This window comes from Lepus europaeus, chromosome 5 (genome assembly GCF_033115175.1).
Source record: "Lepus europaeus isolate LE1 chromosome 5, mLepTim1.pri, whole genome shotgun sequence".
NCBI classification, from domain to species: Eukaryota; Metazoa; Chordata; class Mammalia; order Lagomorpha; family Leporidae; genus Lepus; species Lepus europaeus.
The window spans coordinates 13,945,333-13,968,187 of NC_084831.1; the positions used below are offsets into that span (position 1 = coordinate 13,945,333).

General features: G+C 52.7%; 1 protein-coding gene across 1 annotated transcript; it reads left to right on the forward strand.

Moving 5' to 3' along the window:
* Positions 1-13,848: 13,848 nt before the first annotated feature.
* Positions 13,849-17,978, forward strand: LOC133760591 (phospholipase A2, membrane associated-like). Its single transcript, XM_062193132.1, has 5 exons — positions 13,849-14,130; positions 14,880-14,933; positions 15,110-15,254; positions 15,488-15,594; positions 17,573-17,978. Exons 2-5 carry the CDS (start codon positions 14,894-14,896, stop codon positions 17,713-17,715), a joined length of 435 nt encoding a protein of 144 aa, XP_062049116.1. The 5' UTR covers positions 13,849-14,130; positions 14,880-14,893; the 3' UTR covers positions 17,716-17,978.
* Positions 17,979-22,855: the final 4,877 nt, after the last annotated feature.

A 22,855-nucleotide genomic window follows, 5' to 3' on the forward strand; every position in this document is an offset into this window, starting at 1 on the left:
AGTCTTCCTTCCGTTGGTTCACTCCCCAGATGACCACTGTGGCCGGCTCTGCTCCAATCTCAAACCAGAAGCCAGGAGCCAGGTGCTTCTCCTGGTCTCCCACGCAGGTGCAGGGCCCAAGCACTTGGGCCATCCTCCACTGCCCTCCCGGGCCACAGCAGAGAATTGGACTGGAAGAGGAGCAGCCGGGACTAGAACCCAGCACTCGTATGGGATGCCAGCACTGCAGGCAGAGGATTAACCAAGTGAGCCACGGCACCAGCCCCTAGATACAATTCTAAAAGCATAATGATATTCCCTGCCTCTCTCTCTCCTGCCCCTCTCTCTTCCTCCCTTCCTTTCTGTCACCTCCTAACTCAGTGATTCTTCGGGTATCTTTATCATTAATATCGGAATTTGAGGGTTTTCTTTGTGAGTTCTTTTTCTTGCCTTACGTTGCTAACATCTCCCCTTAGCTGTTTCACTGCTTCTTTCAGTTTCCTGCGTATCCACCCTGGCAACTCCATTTTAGACGCTCTGTGTTATGAGGGGAGCGTCCTCTTTCCCAGTCGGTGTGGCTGTGCGCCTCGGGGTGAATTTGGGGAGCTGGAAGGCAGGGAATCTGGGATTAGATGTTTCCCATCTGCTGCCCCCCAGCAGGTGGCCCAGTGAGGGCTTCATCACTACCCCCGGGGTTGGGGGTGTCGCACTGCCTTCAGTCGCAGCAGGAGGCAGCCTCCTGGCATTGTAACTGCTCGCCCTGGGCTGGAGGAAGGAGAAGGAGATGAATGGGTGCCAGAGGTTACCTGAGCAGCCAGCTGGGCTTCTGCCTAGACCTAATACTGGCTGCCGAATGTGAGCATGTCAGGTTTTGCAAAGAAAGAGGAAGAACAGACTACTAAAAGCTTCCTCCTAGCCTCCCCAGCGCTTGTCCAAACTGCCCATCCTCTGCTCCCAGGCATGGCCAACTCCCTCTCACAACCACTCTGGGCAGTGAAGGTGAGCTTCCTGCTTCCTGCTTCCCGCAAGATTTACATACGTTCTTATCATTTCCTTAATCCAGGCTTCTCTCTCCGGCCTGCTGTTTGGCCAGACTGTGTCTGACAGAGGGAACTGGCAGCCTGTGCTAATATGCAGTCCTGGCAGAGGGAGGGGGAACTGCACAGCACGATGTTCGTGTCCAACCGCAAGGCACAGAGAGCCCTGTGCACCCAGGCTGCTGTTCAAGGAACCACGGATCCAAGTCAACAGAGGAGGGGTGAGCTGGGGGTGGGGATGGAGACACAGGTAACAAATGAGTACAGGCACACAAAGCCTCTGTCGTCCACGTCCAAGGGGAACGGTGTGTGGTGGCGAGGAGCCGCGGTGGCACAATTCCACACTGCTCAGTTACCAACGCATTTCTCCTTGCTTCAGTAGCCTCACCTTATCACGGCATAGACACACACACACACGGCATAGACACACACACACACACGGCATAGACACACACGGCATAGACACACACACACGGCATAGACACACACGGCATAGACACACACACACACACGGCATAGACACACACGGCATAGACACACACACACACTCACGGCATAGACACACACACTCACGGCATAGACACACATACACTCACGGCATAGAGACACACACGGCACACACACACACAGCATAGGCACACACATACACTCACGGCATAGACACACACACAGTCACGGCATAGGCACAAACTCACGGCATAGACACACATACACTCACGGCATAGAGACACACACGGCACACACACACACAGCATAGGCACACACATACACTCACGGCATAGACACACACACAGTCACGGCATAGGCACAAACTCACGGCATAGACACACATACACTCACGGCATAGACACACACACAGTCACGGCATAGGCACAAACTCACGGCATAGACACACATACACTCATGGCATAGACACACACACACTCACGGCATAGGCACACACTCATGGCATAGACACACATACACTCACAGCATAGACACACACACTCACGGCATAGACACACACACACTCACAGCATAGACACACATACACTCACGGCATAGACACACACACACTCACGGCATAGACACACACACGGCATAGGCACACACACACAGCATAGACACACACACACGGCATAGACACACACACTGACGGCATAGACACACATACACTCACGGCATAGACACACACATACTCACGGCATAGACATACACACACACACGGCATAGACACACACACTCATGGCATAGACACACACACACTCACGGTATAGACACAAACACACGGCATAGGCACACACACACACGGCATAGACACACACACACTCACAGCATAGGCACACACTCACAGCATAAACACACACACTCACGGCATAGACACACACACTCACGGCATAGACACACACACTCACGGCATAGACACACACGACATAGACACACACACTCACAGCATAGACACACACACTCACGGCGTAGACACACACACTCACGGCATGGACACACATACACTCACGGCATAGGCACACACTCACGGCATAGACACACATACACTCACGGCATAGAGACACACACTCACGGCATAGGCACACACTCACGGCATAGACACACATACACTCATGGCATAGACACACACACACTCACGGCATAGGCACACACTCATGGCATAGACACACATACACTCACAGCATAGACACACACACTCACGGCATAGACACACACACACGGCATAGACACACATACACTCACGGCATAGACACACACACACTCACGGCATAGGCACACACTCATGGCATAGACACACATACACTCACGGTATAGAGACACACACACTCACGGCATAGGCACACACTCATGGCATAGACACACATACACTCATGGCATAGACACACACACACTCACGGCATAGGCACACACTCATGGCATAGACACACATACACTCACGGCATAGACACACACACTCACGGCATAGACACACACACACTCACGGCATAGACACACATACACTCACGGCATAGACACACACACACTCACGGCATAGGCACACACTCATGGCATAGACACACATACACTCACGGCATAGAGACACACACACTCACGGCATAGGCACACACTCATGGCATAGACACACATACACTCATGGCATAGACACACACACACTCACGGCATAGGCACACACTCATGGCATAGACACACATACACTCACGGCATAGACACACACACTCACGGCATAGACACACACACACTCACGGCATAGACACACATACACTCACGGCATAGAGACACACACACTCACGGCATAGGCACACACTCACGGCATAGACACACATACACTCATGGCATAGACACACACACACTCACGGCATAGGCACACACTCATGGCATAGACACACATACACTCACAGCATAGACACACACACTCACGGCATAGACACACACACGCTCATGGCATAGACACACACATGGCATAGGCACACACATACACTCACGGCATAGACACACACACACTCACGGCATAGACACACACACTCACGGCATAGACACACACACTCACGGCATAGACACACACGACATAGACACACACACTCACAGCATAGACACACACACACTCACGGCGTAGACACACACATACTCACGGCATAGACATACACACACACTCACGGCATAGACACACACACACTCACGGCATAGACACACACAGTCACGGCATAGGCACACACTCACGGCATAGACACACACTCACGGCATAGACACACACACACTCACGGCATAGACACACACGACATAGACACACACACTCACAGCATAGACACACACTCACGGCGTAGACACACACACACTCACGGCATAGACACACACTCACGGCATAGACACACACACTCACGGCATAGACACACACACGGCATAGGCAGACACACACACTCACGGCATAGACACACACGGCATAGGCACACACACACTCACGGCATAGACACACACACTCATGGCATAGACACACACACACTCATGGCATAGACACACACACGGCATAGACACATACTCACGGCATAGACACACACGGCATAGGCACACACACACTTACGGCATAGACACACACATATATATACACACACACTGCAAGATGGGGCAGTGTGCCCATTTTGGAGTGAGACTTCTAAGCCAGTTCTGGCTTGATCCATTGATCCATGGGAGAGTTCATCTACAGGGAGCAGACTAGTTGACCAACTGGATTTCTGGATCCAAATTTACACCTGCTGGCCAGAATGAAACACTCATTCCTCAATCCTTGACCATATTAACACAGTTCGTGGATAATCCCCAAATCAATGTATTCCACGTTTGTCCTCAGTTTTAGAATGGAAACTAGTATCTCCTCCCTGGTAACCATGGAATCATGGGAGATTCGGGCTGGGCTGAGAGAAAAGTGGCTCGCTGGGACTGCATATTTTCCATGTCTGATGGAATTGGAAGCCAAAAGAAAAATGAATGAGTGGGAGACTGTAAGTGATCCATGGTTCACTGCTAGCCTGGCCGGGAGGCAGCAGGAGACAGGAGATGCTAAACGATTCCAGAGAGCTCACACATCGCGCCAGCCTTAGCCACTCACTCACATTCACGCCTTCCGCTACATCCAGCTTCCGCCCATCTAGTGTGGCATCTCCTGAAAGAAGGACACTCCTGTTCAGTGTTGCAAGTGAGGGACACGTCCCGTGGGTTCCATAGCACCCTCCAAAACAGCCCCGTGGTAGACATGCAATACTGCAGTTAAGCCTCCCTCTCTCTCCCTCCCTCCCCCTCTGTCTCTCTCTCTTTTTATTTTTTTGACAGGCATGGTGGACAGTGAGAGAGAGAGACAGAGAGAAAGGTCTTCCTTTGCCGTTGGTTCACCCTCCAATGGCCGCTGCGGCTGGCACACCGCGCTGATCCGAAGTCAGGAGCCAGGTGCTTCTCCTGGTCTCCCATGCGGGTACAGGGCCCAAGCACTTGGGCCATCCTCCACTGCCTTCCCGGGCCATAGCAGAGAGCTGGCCTGGAAGAGGGGCAACCGGGACAGAATCTGGCGCCCCGACCGGGACTAGAACCCGGTGTGCCGGCGCCGCAAGGCGGAGGATTAGCCTAGTGAGCCATGGCGCCGGCTCCCTCTCTCTCTTCTCTCTCTCTCTCTCTCTCTCTCTCTCTCTCTCTCTCTCTCACACACACACACACACACTTATACATAAAAATAAATAAAGCTCTAAAAACCAAACCAGTATTGATCTCCTAAGGGAAATATTGAAAGGTAACCCTTGGCACGTGGCGATTTTAGCAATTTTCTCTGATCAGAGAGTGATTCCCCACTGCAGCACCAGGCCAAATGAAATCCACAAATGAGTGCGGTCAGGGTGGGCAGGAGGGAATCTCTATGGGTTCTCCAAGGAAGCAACACAAAGGAAATAAATCCGTCGGTTGGAGTGAAAAGTCCCTGGGGAGGGACCGTGTGGTGGCCTCTGATTGCCTCTGTCTGAGCTTCACTCTGACGATCACTTGGCAGTTCTGCTCTTTCTTTAATGTGGGGACCCAGGACGGCAGCCTCCTAGTGTCACATCCTCTCAACACTGGCTTCAGCGGACTGAAATCAAGAATTACAGTGCAGGGCCCGGCGTTGTAGCACAGCGGGTAAGGCCACCGCCTGCAATGCCGGCATCCCATATGGGCACTGGCTGAGGTCCCAGCTGCTCCACTCCTGATCCTACTAATGGCCTGGAACAGTAGCAGAAGATGCCCCAAGTGCTTGGGCTCCTGGGAGGTCCAGATGGAGCTCCTGGCTCCTGGCTTTGGCCTGGCCAAGTTCTGGCCATTTTGGCCATTTGGGGAGTGAACCACAGATGGAAGATCTCTCTCTCTTTCTCTTTCTCTCTCTTTCTCTCTCTCTCTCTCTCTCTCTAGAACTCTGCCTTTCAAACAAATAAATAACTCCTTAGGGAAAGAAAAGCACAATAGTGAAATAGCTGGGTCCCTGCTGCTGCCACTGCTTCTCAGGTGTAGGGTCGACAGAAGCCAAACTCATCCCAGCCTCTTCTCTTACTGTTCTCCCAACGCTCGAATGCCTCACTTCTTTCTTTAAAAGATGTATTTACTTGTTTGAAAGGCAGAGTGACGGGGAGGAGGGCAGGGAGAGAGGAGAGAGCGAGAGCGAGAGCGAGAGCGCGAGAGAGAGAGACGCTGAGAATCTTCCATTGGCTGGTTCACTCCCTAAATGGCCACAACAGCCAGGGCTGGGCCATGCTGAAGCCAGGAGCCAGGAAAACTCCTTCTGGGTCTCCCATACAGGTGACAGGGTTCCAAATACTTGGACCACCCTCTGCTGCTTTCCCAGGTACATTAGCAGAGAGCTGGATTGGCAATGGAGCAGCTGGCACTCGAAGTTGTATCCCATACAGGATGCCAACACTACAAGTGGAGGGTTAAGTAGCTACTCCACAAAGCCAGTCCTTCAAAGCCTCCTTTGTGACAGCAGGTACACGAGGGCATGTCCTCACACACACCTGGGGACGCTCCAGTGCACACCACTGGGTGTCCTCAAGTCAGCTCAACCCCGACACTCCCAACCTGGAGGTAGCACCCGGTCTCCCAGGTTGAGGGCTCAGTCCCACAACACCGCTCCCTTCAGTCGCCACCCTCAGGCGCAGGGAGTTTTGCCTGTGCTCTACAGGCTAGAAGTCAGTGTCCCACGACCCCTCCTCCAGCTCCGTTGCCAGTACAGCTCACAGAACTCCGGGTCACACTTATATATTACTGCTGATTTCATACAACTGCACAGGCAGATGAAGAAATGCACAAGGCGAGGCCTGGGGCAGGGGTGAGGAGCTTCCTTGCCCTCTCCGTGGGTGTCTCCGCACAGCCACCTGACCGCGCTCCGTCACCTGCAGGCTCTCTGGGCTCTGCGCTTCGGGGCACTTGTGGTGGCTCCATGAATCTCAGCGCCACTTCAGCCCCTCTCCTCTCCCCCGAGGTGGGGGTGGGGAGGCCGCGATCTCGAAAATTCTACTCTAACCACGTGGTTGGCTTCCCTGGAAGCCACAGCCGCCACCCAGCCGCCGTCCAGGAAATGCCAGCCATCTCCTTAGCAGGCTAAAGATCCTTACCACTTGGGAGAGTCCAAGAGTGTTTATTTTTTTTTCTTCTTATTTTGATTCTATATTGTGAGATTTCAATAAAAGTATACCGTGTACACTGTTCAAACCTTGGTGGTTAACATTTCGCTGTCCTTATCACTATTTTACGTTTAGAGCCTCAGAGCGCCTCTCTTCCATTCATTCATAAAACATGCGATTGGTTGCTGTGAGCTCGGCTCACACCATGGTGCTGTGGAGCACTGGAAATGACTCCTTCTATCTGTGTGTTTCTAAGAGTTGCAGGGGCCGTGTGCCAAGGAACCGGACAAAGACCAGCTCTATATTCTCATTATTGATCGCAGTGTCACATAACTGATATTCATCTTGTCCCACGCAGATGTCTCTCGTCCCCAGCCAGCGCTGTGGTTGCGCCCTGCGCACAGGACAAGCATCACCTTCCTTCAAGAGGGCAGCCCTGGGCACACGAGGTGGACAGATCTTAGAACTGCCTTCAAGTCATTGCGCAAGAAACTCAGGGTTGCAGATCCCCGAGGCTCCGTCTAGACAAGAAGCCATGGGCTCCAGGCAGGCATGGCTCTTGGTCTGAGAAGTCCCACCCACTCCAGAGCAGGGGCCCGAGTAGAAGGAAGGTGTTGCCCGTGGTCTTGCCTCAAGAAATCGTAATAACGGACCCTTGGAGAAAAGCGTGTGCTCAAAAGGAAGAGCGCTTTTGGGTGTCCACACCTGACATTTCCACAGTGCGGTGTAGTCAGCTACTCGCTTTTCTCAGGAATGCATACATTGGGCAGCTTCCCCTCCAGGAAGCAGCTCCAGGGAGCGGAGCAGACAGAGTGGGCTTTATCGGCAGGAAAAGGCTGACGAGAGAGCAGAAACCGCCATCAAGGAGCAGATGGGTAATTCCCAAGTCACTTCCCTAAAGGGTTCGTGGTGACAAATTGTCCTTATCACACCAGGGCAGGTGCACGGGGCCCCTCTGGGTCTGTGGCTCTGAATCTTGGGTTTTGGAAAACTGGCCCATTTTAAGTGCAAATTGATGACATGGCGTCTAACATGAGCGACTGAGATGAGGTTTGTTCTGATCTGTTAGCGTTTGCTTCAAAATGCCTGCGTTCTTACATTTCAGAAGGGGAAAGGCTAAGTCCTTGGGAAAAGCTGGTCGCTGTTCAGGTCTGCTTAGATACAAAACACACATACGCTGATAGGCAGACTGTCCGCTGAACAAGTGTGCCGAACAGACACGCCCCCCTGAACACCTCCCATCGCGCCATAGGCATTCCCACCCCAGCCACGTTCTCCCTCGTCTCTCCCAGTGCCCCTCACTGCCCGCCCACGACAAAGAACCACGGACAGAAATGTATTTCTCACTATTCTGGAGGCTGGAAACCGGTACCAAGACACCACAGGATCACGCCTCCTGTGCTCTCTCTGCGTCCTCACGTGTGACTTTTTCTCAATCTACTCTTCAGATCATTTTCCTCTTTTTTCCTACTTTTCTGCTCTAAGTGTTTCCTACAAATGCAATTAGAGACGGTGCATGCTCTTTGATGACTAGCGTCTTCCATTCAGTGTAACAACGGTAAGATCCAGTCATGATGCGGTGTGTATCACGAGTATGTTCACTTTTTTTTTTTTTGACAGGCAGAGTGGACAGTGAGAGAGAGAGACAGAAAGAAAGGTCTTCCTTTACCATTGGTTCACCCTCCAATGGCCGCCGCGGCTGGCGCACTGCACTGATCCGAAGCCAGGAGCCAGGTACTTCCTTCTGGTCTCCCATGAGGATGCAGGGCCCAAGGACTTGGGCCATCCTCCACTGTGCTCCTGGGCCATAGCAGAGAGCTGGCCTGGAAGAGGGGCAACCAGGACAGAACCCGACGCCCCAACTGGGACTAGAACCTGGTGTGCTGGCACCGCAGGCAGAGGATTAGCCAATTGAGCTGCGGCGCCGGCCATGAGTATGTTCTTTATAGTTCTAATGATATAAAGTCGCATTTTACTGTAAAGTATTGATATGTAATAGTTTACAGTATACTTTATTCTTTTTTTATTGGCCATTCCACAGCATTCCCACGCTACCAGCTGAATACCCAGCCTCCGTATAATGGAGCTTCCGACTGTTACCACTCCGGGGCTGTTTTGAAGAAACTATCATGGGTCTGCGCCGTGGCTTAACAGGCTAATCCTCTGCCTTGCAGCGCTGGCACACTGGGTTCTAGTCCCGGTTGGGGCGCTGGATTCTATCCCGGTTGCCCCTCTTCCAGGCCAGCTCTCTGCTGTGGCCCGGGAGTGCAGTGGAGGATGGCCCAAGTCCTTGGGCCCTGCACCCGCATGGGAGACCAGGAGAAGCACCTGGCTCCTGGCTTCGGATCAGCGAGATGCGCCGGCCGCAGCGGCCATTGGAGGGTGAACCAATGGCAAAGGAAGACCTTTCTCTCTGTCTCTCTCTCACTACCCACTCTGCCTGTAAAAAAAAAAAAAAAAAAAAAAAAAAAAAAAAAAAAAAAAAGAAAAGAAAGAAACTGTCATACACAGTCTCATATAAATATGTGTGGACAGGAAGTTTCCATTTCTCTTGGATAAACACCTAGGACTCGAACTACTTACTTAAAGGATAAAGATTCGTTTAATTCTCCAAAGGCAGGTCAACACCTTTCTGAAAGGATCATCCCATTCCACGGTCCCGCCAGCGATGAGGAGCGCTCCAGATCCTCTGCCTTCTAAGCTCTACCTTGTCCTGCTCAATGACTCCTTCAAACAACAACAACAACAACAAATGGCCCTCAATGTCCTGAAACCTGCACCCAGAGTAACCTGTTCTGTAACCACCAGGAGCGCACAATTTGGCTGTCTCCAAGTACACAAGGAGAGTTGTTACGGAGCAGCCCCAGTGGCACACGGCTTGGGGACCCACCAGTGTTCTTGACAGCACCATGTTCCCCGCGGAGGCCCACGACAGGCCGCCACAGCCAGGCCTCCTCACCACAGCGCCCGCTCTGATAGCAGGCACTCAGCACGCGGGCACTCCCTGTCCCCTGGCTGAGGGCTCCTGGAGCACTGGGGACTCCCTGTCCCCTCCCCCTGCTGTTGGAGGCTCTTCCCACACAATCCTAGTCCCTCCTGCTCTCCACTCAGAGCCCTCAGACCTACTTCTTGCCCCGAGCACTTGCCCACCTCCTCTTCCCTCTCCCCTCCCCGATAACCTGCAGAGCTGTTTCCCCCACACATCTCTTGCCTTTCCCACAACCTCTTGGCATCTGCTTCCAGGGGCTCTGGACTCATACTCAGTCCCTCGTGGTTTCCAACTTTCATTCTTCTTTTAATTGACAAAGAGTAAAATATGTAAACAACCAAGGTACTCAAGATTGTAATCACTGGACTATGTTGAAAGGGGGAAAACATGCGGGAGGAAGCTATTTGTCACAAAAGATACAACTCAAAGGAACGTTACACCTCACAATGCAATGTTGTTTACAAACTATAAAGTACAAGAAAGTAATTTATATGAACACAACTGACATTTTGAGAATTGATTGTTGTTTACAGCCCTTGTTTCTACGGTGGAACACTGGATTTTTTTTTTCTTGTTTTTTTTTTTTTTTGAAATCTTTAGTGGGTGGAGGGTTGATCTTGTGGTTATAAAATGGACTCAGAGTGTATCATTGTAAGAACTGAAAGAAAGAATAAGAAAGGAAGGAGGGGGGAGGGTGGGGGAGTGTGGGTGCGAAGTCCCACTGTGCTCCTGGGTCTGTATATATGAAATACATGAAATCTGTTTACTTTCTGTAAATAAAAAAAGTTTTAAACAATCCCTAAAACTCAACAACAACAAAAAAGCTCAACCCATTGAAAAATGGGAAAACATCTCAGCGGATGTCTTGGAGAAGGAGAGGCACATTAACAAACACGCGAGAAGACGCTCAATCTAACGCACCGCGACAGCACATCCCTTACCCTGAGCTGTCACCACGCGCCTCTGAGAATGGCGATGACAACGCCCAATACTGGTGAAGACGTGGGGCCACGGGAACCCTCAGTCACCGTTGGGAAGGCACAGTTGGGACAGCCATTTGGCAGTTTCTTTCAAAGCTAAACATTAAACTCTTCTCCAATGATCTAGCTATTTTATTCCTTGCTATTCACCAAAATGAAAACAGAAGTTGTCCATAAATGTTTACAGCACCTCGATTCCAGGGTGCCAAATGTGGATCCGACCAACATGCCCTCCAAAAAGGGAACAGATAAACTGCTACATCCAGAGAGCGGAATATTATTCAAGGACGAAGCAGAGTGAGCTCTCAAGCCCCAAAAGGACATGGAGGAAACTTAGAGGCATATGACAAAGTGAAAGAAGCCGGCCCGAAAAGGCTGCACGATGGAAGATTCCAACTACATGCAAAACCACGGTGACAGCTAAAACACCGCTAGCTGCCAGAGGTTTGGGAGAAAGAGCGATGAACAGGTGAAAAGGAAAGGATTTTGAGACCAGTGAAATGACTGTATCAGGGTGCAAAGGGGTCATTATGTATTTGCAGAAGCCATATCACGTGACACCCCCAGAGAGCCCCATAATGTCAACTATGACTTTCTTTGATAGGGATGAGTCAATGTGGCTCATTGATGGTAACAGGTGCATGGACGTTGATGATGGCAGAGGGTGTGTGCTGTGGGGAGGGGCCGTGCAGGAGCTCTTTGTATTTTCAGCTCAAGTTTACACTCAAACTCACTGATGTGAACAGAGACCTTGTCTGATGCCAGCAGGGCTCCTGTGTGTTGAAGCCAAGACCGGATACCACGGCTGGACCAGAGCATTCACGCAGAGGGAGGCTGTTCTGCTTATTGCAGTAACAAAAGATCCAAAGGCTACTGTGTAGTCCAAGGATGAGGTCTCTCTCTCTCTCTCTACCTTTCAAGTAAATAAATAAGCTATACTTATATGTGTATATGAGAGAGAGAGAGAGAGAGAGAAAGAGAGAGAGAGAGAGAGACCTTCCATCTGCTGGTTCACTCCCCGAGTGACTGCAATACCTGGGCCTGGGCCAGGCTGAAGCTAGGAGCCCGGAACTCCATCTGGGTCTCCCATGTGGGAAACACTTGACGCTTCTACTGCTTTCCCAGTAGAAAATACAGGGAGTTGGATTGGAAGTAGAACAGTCAGGACTTGAACCAGTGTCCATGAGGGATGCTGGCATCGCAGCGACGGCTCACCCCACTGAGCCATGATGCCAACCCCAAGATCTAAATCTTGACTCAACCATAAAACGCACTGCCCTAGGAGAGGAACCCCACACTGAGAGCAGGGGAGGAGGGCTTCAGAGGCTGGGTTGGTTCACTCTGGCTTCCTGCTGGGTGCTGAGTTCCACCATCTGAGTGGCTGAGACAACAGAAGTGGCTATCGGGGAGGCAGAGGTCAAAGGTGCCCTCCCGGGTGGTTCCCTCCATGCGCTGTGATGGGGAAGCTGCTCCAGTCTCTGCCCCGGCTTCTGCTGGCTGTGTGGCCTTCGCGGCTGTTCCTGGGCTTGCAGCAGCATCGCCCATCTCTGCCTTCGTCTCCACCCGTCCTCCTCCCTCACTGTGGGTCTCAGTGTCCTCACGCCCCCTTGCCTTAAGAACCCCAGTTGGGTTGGATTAAGGTCTTCTGGGGAGGTGACCTGAAGTCATTACATCTGCAATAACCCTGTATCCACACACATTCACACTCTGAATAACTAGGCATTAAACAAGGGGAATGAGGTCAGGAATGGGGGGCGGGGCACAATTCAATCCAAAAACCCAGGTCTAGCACTGGGTGTGGGGGGAGTTGCATTCTCAAGGGAAAGCTGCCTGGATGGCTCCAGGGCTAGACTGGGCACAGCTGCAATAGTAACCAACCTCCACCACCACAGGCTTAGTGCCACAGAGGCTATTTCTCCCTCCCTAGGCCCCCGGGGGCTCCCATGGTCCAGGACGGCTGTTCTGCAGGCCGCGAGTCAGCCACCAGCAGGCGTCCATCCCCAAGGGGCAGGGACAGGGCGGGATCCAGCCTGATCTCACATCTGAGCAGCCTGAGCAGTCAGGGACCAGACGCGGGGAGGGCGGGGAACACACAGGACATTCCTGAGCCCCACAGCCTGTGCACGGGGGCTGTTGGAGGACCACTGGCGGTGAGTGTTGACTTCAGACCACAGAAGCTAAATTCTCAGCACACATTGGGGTAAAGAAAAGAGACGCGTGCTTTAGGAATTAAGTGGGCAGTCACTAAGTCCCTGAGGGCCCAGGCAGAAGGGAACAGCAGATCCCAGAAGCAGGGATGGGCCCGGCTCCAGCTGGGCTGGGATGGGGGTGAGACGAAGGCCAGCTCTTGGCCGAGAACTTCAAGGACGGCTTCTGATTTTTTCCAGGCTTCGAACCCCCCAGTGGGATGGGGAGGAGGAAGACACTAAAGAGGAAGAAGGGAAGCTGGAGGCCCTGGCCCCAGTTAAGGGAAAGGGGTCCCTCCCCATTGAACAATTTCCTGGAACCTATAAGGCTCAGGATGTACTTTCTGTGACCAAGTGATTCATGGGTGGACAGCACGGAATGTTTTTTTCTCTAATTTAGCGGAAGAGGGGAGCAGCGCCCTCAGTCTTCTCTCCTCCTGAGCCCACAGCCCTGCCAAGTACACAGAGCTCAGCACTCCTGGGTGTGGCTGCAGCGAGGGAATGCCCAGTGGTCACACTTGGAGCTGCTGAGGAGACGTTTCCCGAGTCAGGAGCTAAGCCCACAGGAATGGCTTCAACATGACCTGAAATTTATTCTGGCATCAGCTCATGGCACAGAAGGTCTTAATCCTCAACTTTGTTTTGCAAGTTGATGAGGGGAAGAAAAGGGGATTACCCAGGGGCATGGGCAGCCAATCGTGGAGTCCACCAATTGACCACACCCACCCGTAACTGCTCCCTCACCAACCCCCAACATCCTAGACAAGACAGCTACTTAAGGGGAGCTGGAGTTCAGGATAAACCGGAGAAAGGCTTGGAGGCGTCAGCTCCGTCATCCTCTGAGAGGTAAATACCCAGAAATGAAAGCTCTGTCAAGGACAAAGGAATTTGTTCTCATTAGGTGACCTTGACTTTGGCATTAGCTGGCTGTGTTGTCTGTGTGTGTGCATGAGGGCACAGGTGTGCAAACCTGTCTGTGCATGATTTGGTATGTACAGCAGCATGAGCGTGACAGAGTGTGTCGTATGGGTAGTGAACGTCCTGTAGGAAAGGACATTTGCACTAATTCCAGTGTGTGTGTGTGTGTGCAAGAGTGTATGTGTAAGGGGTAGAAGTATAGGACGCAGCTTTGGTTCCAGAGGAACCTATGGGGGCTTACACTGGATGTATGAGATTGCTCACCCTTCACCCCGGGGCGCAGACACGCAGCAATGTCTAATTGGAGACAAGTTTCTGATCTCCGGAACCTACCCGCTCTTTGGGATCACTCTGGATGTGTCCTCCAGGAGCTCTCAGTCTGATGAGGAGTGGGCGGATCTTATTCGTCATCATGGGGCTACTGGATCTCCATGGGTGTGAGGGCCTCGTGTGTGTGAAATTATTCCTCATCCGGTGGCAGGTGTATGTGCAGTACTGGAGGTTACTGTGTGTGTCCTCTAGGGAGGACAGAGGAGGTCACCCTGGACAGAGCCCAGGGGACCCAGCATACATATCCTAGGGGCTTGGGGGTTTGGCAGAAGAGCAGGGGCAAGGGTAGAAGCTGAGACCACCTAGGAGAGAGGTCTAGACCAGTCTCTCTGCCCTTGTCCCAACAGACACAACTCTCAACATGAAGACCCTGCTGTTATTGGCGGTGATCCTGACCTTTGGTAAGAGCTGACCTGACCTCTAAACCCAGGGGATAGCACAGGGAGGGAGGCACCTCTGTCCCTAACCGCCCTCTCTGAGGGAGGAGAAGAGAAGAACTCTGAGGAGGGAGAGTAACAGAGAGAGCAGATACAGGGGCCCATCTCCCACCAGTGGGTCATTTCTTGAATTCTCCCAGGCTTCCTACAGGTCTATGGGAATCTTCTGGATTTCCGGAAAATGATCCGTTATACGACGGGAAAGGAAGCTACAACCAGTTATGGTGCCTACGGCTGTCACTGCGGTGTGGGGGGCAGAGGAACCCCCAAGGATGCGACAGATCGGTGAGGCCACCCCAGCCCTCCCTTCCCCCTGCTCACTTCTGGGCCCAGTAGGGGCTTCACGAACTCAGAGGTCCCAGCACGTCCCTGCTGGAAGAGCCGCCAGCATGTTGCAAACACAGGCTCCAGATGACGCCAGACTCACTGGGTCTCTGCCCAGGGTCAAGGGGGTGACCCAGGGGGCCCAGGGACCCTGGAGCTGCGGGAAGGCACTCACAGGATGTCCCCCTGCTCAGGTGCTGTCTTGTCCATGACTGCTGCTACCGTCGTCTGGAGAAACGTAAATGTGGCACCAAGTTCCTGAGCTACAAATTCAGCATGCGTGGTGGCAAAATCACCTGTGGTAAGAGCCCTACGACTCCATGAAGTTCCCTCATTCATTCCCTGAGCGCCCACTGTGAGAGCCACAGCGAGAGAAGCAAAGGGACACTGTCCCTGCCTCTAGACGCTCACGGCTGGGTGGGAGTAAGGACAGTGGGGACAGGGGTGGCCAAGACTCCAGAAGCAAGGACGCCAAGGACGGACCTGACCGCAGCAGGTGCTCAAGGTCACCCCGAGAGGGGGGCCGCCTCGGCTGGGCTGCACCAGCTGTGCAGAGAGCCAGGGAGGGGCACTGCGGGCATGGCAAGGAGAGATCACAGCGTGGACAAGGGGACCAGAGGGGGACCAGATGCCATCCTGAGCTGCCCAGGGAGACTGAGCAGGAGGGGGAGAAGGGAGCGGTGACGCTGGGGAGGGAGGAAGGGGCTGAGGCAAGCCAGGCCCTGAGCCCGGGGGGCATTTGGAGTTTGTCCCAGAGCATCAGGGAGCAGGTGCACACAGGAGTGAGGGTCACCTGCACTTCAGGACTGGCCCCGCCTGCAGGGTGGACGCGACAGGAAGGGCAGTAGTGAGGGGGCGGGGCCTAGAGCAGACAACTGCTGAGAGCAGGTGGGGGTCGGGAGGGGGGAAGGGGTGGAGAGTGACACCAAGATGCACTTGAGGCAGCACCAGCCCAGTGTGGCGATGGCCTGGGTAGGGGTGGGGCAGGGAGCGCCTGGCCTGTGACTGCGGGGGCACCACGGAGAGGAGGGTGGCAGGAGCCAGGGTGGAGTGTGGGGAGGGGCAGTTCTGTCAGTGCACAGGGGCAGGTGGGGGCGGGGACTTGCAGCTGGGGGGTGGGGCTCTGGCCTGGGCCACACTCAGAGGCCAGCAGCAGGGAGCTGCAGGGGGTCCGCTCCCCCACTGGGTGGTTCAAGGCCCAGGAAGGAGACAGAGGGGTTGGGCGCCCAGCGATGAGGCCAGGTGGGTGAGCAGGTCCGGGTGTCAGTGAGATGACTGACAACACCCACTGGAGGGGTGGGACCCTACGACAGGGCCAGCAGCGCTGCTCGGACCGAGAGGCAGGCAGGCCCCGGGGCCACAGGGAGCTCTCCAGGCAGGGTGACCACCAAGGCAGATCCCAGCCGGCCGGGCAGTGGGAGAACGCGAGGACGGGACCGGCAGCGGACACCCTGAGTGGAGAGCCGGGCGCTGCAGGGAGCAGAGAGCGGGGGCTGCAGGGAGGGTGCTGAGGTCCCGCACCGGGGATCCAGGCTGGGCGGGAGGGCGTGGCCTGCCGCCCTCACCCGAGTCCTGGAGGGTCAGGAGCTCTCTGCACCATGGCCTCTCCATGCGGGCAGGTCCCCAGCAGCAGGTGCCGACTGGGAGTGGCTGGGAACCCGGCATGGCCGACTGCGCCTCAGGATCCTGGAGGAGGCAGGGCCGGGCCTGGGGCAGCTTCTCAGCCCCGCGTCCGGGACCCGGGCTTCCCCAGCCCTGGGCTCTGCTGTCCGGGCAGCATCCACGCAGGGCCGTGCAGGCAGCGGCCCCAGCCTCTCGGGCGGCTTTCCCACTGTGCAGCTGTGTGTGTGGAGGCAGGAAGTGAATCCTTCCCAGAAGTCCTCGCGGGCCTCCCCTCCGTGGCTCATTGGTCAGCACCAGGTCACATGGTTCTGAGAGACCAATCATAACCAAGAAAGAGGGATTACACCAATCGCGGTTCGTTATCAGGTCCCAGGGCAGGCCTTGCCCCTCCCACCAGTGTTTAGCGAGAAGGAGGTAAAGATGGCTGTCAGAAGGGTGGAGCCGTCTCTGCACGGGGTTGCCGTGTGTCCCCGCCGCCGGTAGCCGGCTTCCCGAGGGCAGTGTTTCTGGCTCCCCCGCTGTCAGGGGCACCTGGGGCGCCGGTGCTGGCCTGACTCGAGGAGCTTCTGGCGCCTGGGATGAGTTCTCCCAGGGTTCCATAGGAAGCCCGAGAAACCTAACGGAGCCCTGCCCGTGTGTGTGTTCTTGGATTTCAGGGAAACAGGACTCTTGTAGGAGTCAGCTGTGTGAATGTGATAAAGCGGCAGCCTACTGTTTTGCTCGGAACCGGAAAAGCTACAGCAGGAAGTACCAGTTCTACTCCAACAACCGCTGCAGCGGGCGGACCCCCAGCTGCTGAGAGGCGCCTGGCCTCGCCGCTCCATTCCCCTCCCTCCCCAGCCCTCCTCACCCACCCTAGGGGCAAGACAAGAGCGCTTCTCCCCTGCCCCCACCCCACCCAGAAGGAGACGCCCACTGCTGGGGCGGGGCTGGCTGGGCCCCTTCCCAGGCCTCCTAGGGCTGCAGATTTCCCCACTTCCTCCATTCTTGGAATTTCAAACCTAACTTCCTTCTCAGCAGTAGCAGCTAAGGTCCTGAGGGTCACTTGAATAAAGCAGTTCATCCGCAAACTCTGTGCCGGTGTGTGTGTGTGTGTGTGTGTGCGCGCACGCGCGCGTGCGCATGGTGGGGGTGGTGCTGGCAGGTGTGTGCAGGTGCATTCTCTGTGGGCCGTGACTGTGAGAACAAACTGAGCGAAGACAATGTAGGGGTTAAAATACAGGCTCTGGGGTTAAATATCTGGGTTCTGTCGCACTTACCTCAGCTTCCTATGGCTTGTTTGTTTCTTCAAACTACAGACAGAATTGATGCTTCCTGCATGGGTTTATTTGAAAACAGAGATTGAGGGAATCCAGAACGCTGGGTTAATGGCCTGTACAAAGCCACCAGAACTATTAAGAGTGGAACCCGGATACTGCTCTACCCCAGGCCAAAGCAAGTCCCACTGGGCTGCTGGGCCATGTGAAGCAAGTCAGAATCAAAATGGAGTTGTTTGTATCAGAATCAGTAAAGCCAGGCAGTGTGTGCATGCCTGTGCCAGAGCCACCACCTTGCACCAAAGCCACCCGTCTGGTACTCACAGATTCCTGTAACCAGATCCCCTGGTGAAAGCAAAGCAAAGCACTTTGTCAGACCTATAAAATTCCCTCACGGGGCCCACAAGATTGGTTCTGCTCTCCAGAGATTGATGGGAAACAACGTGTGTCGATGAATGAGTTTTATAATTTTAACCATGGCTATTTAAAGTTTTTTGTCATCTGCAATTTTGTATTCTTCTCTAAAAACACAATCAGATTTATGAAAAAAGGCTCTAACAAATGTTCTTAAATGCAGGTTTTCTTACAAAAAAAGTGCAAAACCACTGCTCATGGAAATGAAAGCATTGTTGATTCTGTGTTTAAACGTTTCCTCTTCTAGGTTCCAAAGGACGTTTTTCTGTGATGTAGGTTGTAGCTATAGAGTGCTTTGGGACAGCTCTGTAAACAGAGCTAAGTTTAACAACGGACTCCTGAGACAGGTGCCCCGTGTTCCCTTCTCCTAAAACCTCTTTGTTGCTTCAGTGTGGCTCAAAGGGCTATTGACGCTGACTCCTGGGCAGCTCCCTCTTCTCCCACTATGGGGCACCAGATCAAGAACCAGGTCAAATCTGACCTGGTGATGACGGACAAATAAAAGCTGGCCACAAGGCAATTGACCAGCGATGTGCTCAAAAAGGATTTTGACTACAAGGAAGAAGTAAAAATCAAAGTAAAGTCACTGGTGTCAACCTCCAACAAAATTAAATAAGAACAAGAGGTTATAAAAAAAAAGTTCTTGTGCATGGCTGCCTGTAACTGCTTTATCACGCATTCATAATCAATTAAATCAAAAAAGGAAGTCCAGCCAAACGGAGAAAATGTTCCTGAAAGAGACTTAGAGGTGATTGGAGTTGGGGTACGAACACTGCTTAAGCCCAGCAACCCAGGCCCTGGCCACGTGATGAGTACCTGTTAAGTCTGGAAGCCCAGACAGGCGAGGTAAGCAGTCTGGGAGGCCTGGCCTGCGGCCTTGTTTCTCCTCTATTCTCTTGGTTGAAGACTGACTCTGTATTCTGAATCTCCTCCAGGACGTACAACTTGATCCCCAGACCTAATAGAAAGATGACCAGCCTTTTTTTAAGATTGATTTATTCATTTATTTGAGAGGAAAAGTTACAGACAGAGAGAGGGAGAGACAGAGAGAGAGGTGTTCCATCCACTGGTTCACTCCCCAAATGGCCAAAGGACTGGTGCTGGGCTGATCCAAAGCCAGGAGTTCCCAGCAGGTCTCCCACGCGGGTGCAGGGCCCAAGCACTTGGGCCATCTTCCACTGCTCTCCCAGGCCACAGCAGAGAGCTGGGTCAAGAGGAGCATCCAGGACTCGAACTGGCACCCATGTGGGATGCGGGTGCTGCAGGTGGCAGCTTTACTCGCTACGCCACAGCTCTGGCCCCCAGCCTTTTTCTGTAGTAATGCCCCTCACGTACAGAAGACCAAATAGTGTAGCCAAAAATGAGAACCTAAACTATAACATGATCTTACAGCAACATTTGTTTTGCTATGAGGCACAGTGAGCAGGCAAAACCCCTCTTCTCAAACCAAACTAAGGGAGAGAGAAAAAGTTTTACTAAAGACTTCAAAGTGTATAGGTAGGTTGGGTAAGGTGGTCATCATGTCTGATCCTACCTAGAAGAACGTAGCTCTACTCATGGCCACTGCCTTATCTCATGGGGGAGTGGACACTGTCAGAACATGCCTGTGACGACAGATTTCTTGCTGAGGCCTCCAAAGATTTGGGATGGGACTGAGCACCCCTTTGCTGACATCCTAAAAGCTGCCTCCATGATCTCCTTTACCAGGGGCCGGGAGGACAGGAGCAAGCTAGGCAACAGGAGCAATGTCAAGATGGGTGCAGGCCAGTTAACTACTGCTTCATACAGTGACCCACCAGTAAGGAGACCCAACCAGACCCATCTACCCCAAAACCGCACCAGTTTTCCATGTGGAAAGCTGGGGCTTTGGGCAAACAGCTGAACGCTTAGATAGTTGGAGGGTTTGGGTTAACGGCTGAACTCTTAAGATAGAAGTGCAGCTTGGGAGAGTGTGGGCTGATGGCTGAGCTCCTAAGATAGCAGTGTGGCTGCAAGACGGCGTCACTTCTCACAGTCCGGCAAAGTGGGGTTCAGAAATTCTAATGCAAGCAGGGAAGTTCCTCTTGGGGACTCAACCAGCTATTTTATGTTCTGTTTCCAATCATATACTTTTTTAAAAAAACGATCAATGGGAAAGGCTAATTCTTAGACCACAACAGGTCTTTTGGCTCTTGATCTATCTCTTTAATTTTTTCCTCTATTTTGAATCTGCTTAGTTTTACATATGTTAAGACAAAGACAAACTGAAACAAAAATAGAGCAATGCCAGCTAAAAAGTTTTTCTTACGGTATTTCAGCCAAGATAAGGGAAAACACTGTCAATTAATAATCCTGCAATTTAAAGCAGCTCCATGGCAACCAGCATACCTAAGAATCCTTGTTTTGGGAAATGAGACTTTCGCTTGCCTTGCCCATAGTTAAGGTGATAAGACATTCTTGCCTTTTTGACCTCAGGCCTTGGTCAAAATCTTGAGCAATAATCAAAGGTCTTTGGCTGCCACAGTGGCCAGGAAATAAAACTCTGGGACTTTTTTTTTTTTTAAAGATTTATTTATTTATTTGAAAGTCAGAGTTACACAGAGAGAGGAGAGGCAGAGAGAGAGGTCTGCCGTCCACTGGTTCACTCCCCAATTGGCTGCAATGGCCAGAGCTGTGCCAATCCGAAACCAGGAGCCAGGAGCTTCTTCTGGGTCTTCTGTGCGGGTGCAGGGGCCCAAGGACTTGGGCCATCTTCTACTGCTTTCCCAGGCCATAGCAGAGAGCTGGATCAGAAGTGGAGCAGCCGGGTCTCGGGTCTTGAACCGATGCCCATATGGGTTGCTGGCACTTCAGGCCAGGGCGTTAACCCGCTGCACCATAGCGCTGGCCCCAACCCTGCACCTTTTAAAGAACTGTTTCCCAAAGTGAAACAGCCAGGTGGATGAGTCAAGCAAACAAAGCCAACACAGAAAAGAGATGCAATTTTGTTATTGGCTTTGTTGTTCCAGTCAGTCCCAGTGACAACGTAAACACGCCACAGTTAGCCCCAAAATCCACTTGAGAATGAAAAGAAGGAAAAAAACCAAGCTGCTAGGGGAAAGGCTTTGCCTGATAATAAGACATAAAGTTGGGGCAGATGTCATGGGCCAGCAGGGTAAGCCACCACCTGCGACAGCCGGTTCAAGTTCCGGCTGCTCCACTTCCAATCCGGTTCCCTGCTAATGTGCCTAGGAAGGCAGTGGAGGATGGCCCAAGTGCTTGGACCCCTGCACCCACACGGGAGACCTAGATGGAATTCCGGGCTCCTAGCTTTGGCCAGGTCCAGCCCCAGTCAGCCATGGTAGCCATTTGAGGAGTGAACCAACAGATGGACGATCTCTCTTTCTCTCTGTCTCTCCCTCCCTCCCTAACTCTGCCTTTCAAATTAGTAAGTAAATATTTTTAAAAAAGAAAAAGAAAGATTAAAGTTGTGCCATATGAACAGGTAACCTTAACTTGTCCCATTGTGTCAGAAACACAATTTGGTTCCAACCATCTTTTTATAAGCTGGTGACTTATATTACTATATTTCTCTGTCTCATGACTACATTTCTTTTCTTTTTTTTTCTTAAGATTTTATTTACTGGGGATGGTGCTGTGGCATAGCAGGTAAAGCCACTGCCTGCAGCGCAAGCATCCCATATGGGCACTGGTTCGAGCCCCGGCTGCTCCACTTCTGACCCAGCTGTCTGCTATGGCCTGGGAAAGCAATAGAATATGGCTCAAGTCCTTGTGCCCCTACACCCACATTGGAGACCTGGAAGAAGCACCTGGCTTCTGGCTTTGGATCAGCACAGCTCTGGCCATTTCAGCCATTTGAGGAGTGAACCAGCGGATGGAAAACCTCTCTCTCTCTCTCTCTCTCTGTAACTCTGCCTTTCAAATAAATCTTTTATTTATTTATTTTTTGACAGGCAGAGTGGACAGTGAGAGAGAGAGACAGAGAGAAAGGTCTTCCTTTTCTGTTGGTTCACCCCCCAATGGCCTCTGTGGCCAGCTCACCGTGCTGATCCGAAGCCAGGAGCCAGGTGCTTCCTCCTGGTCTCCCATGGGGTGCAGGGCCCAAGGACTTGGGCCATCCTCCACTGCCCTCCCGGGCCACAGCAGAGAGCTGGACTGGAAGAGGAGCAACCAGGTCAGAATCCAGCGCCCCGACCGGGACTAGAACCCGGTGTGCTGACACTGCAGGCAGAGGATTAGCCTAGTGAGCCGTGGTGCTGGCCTCAAATAAATCTTAAAAAAAAAAAAAAA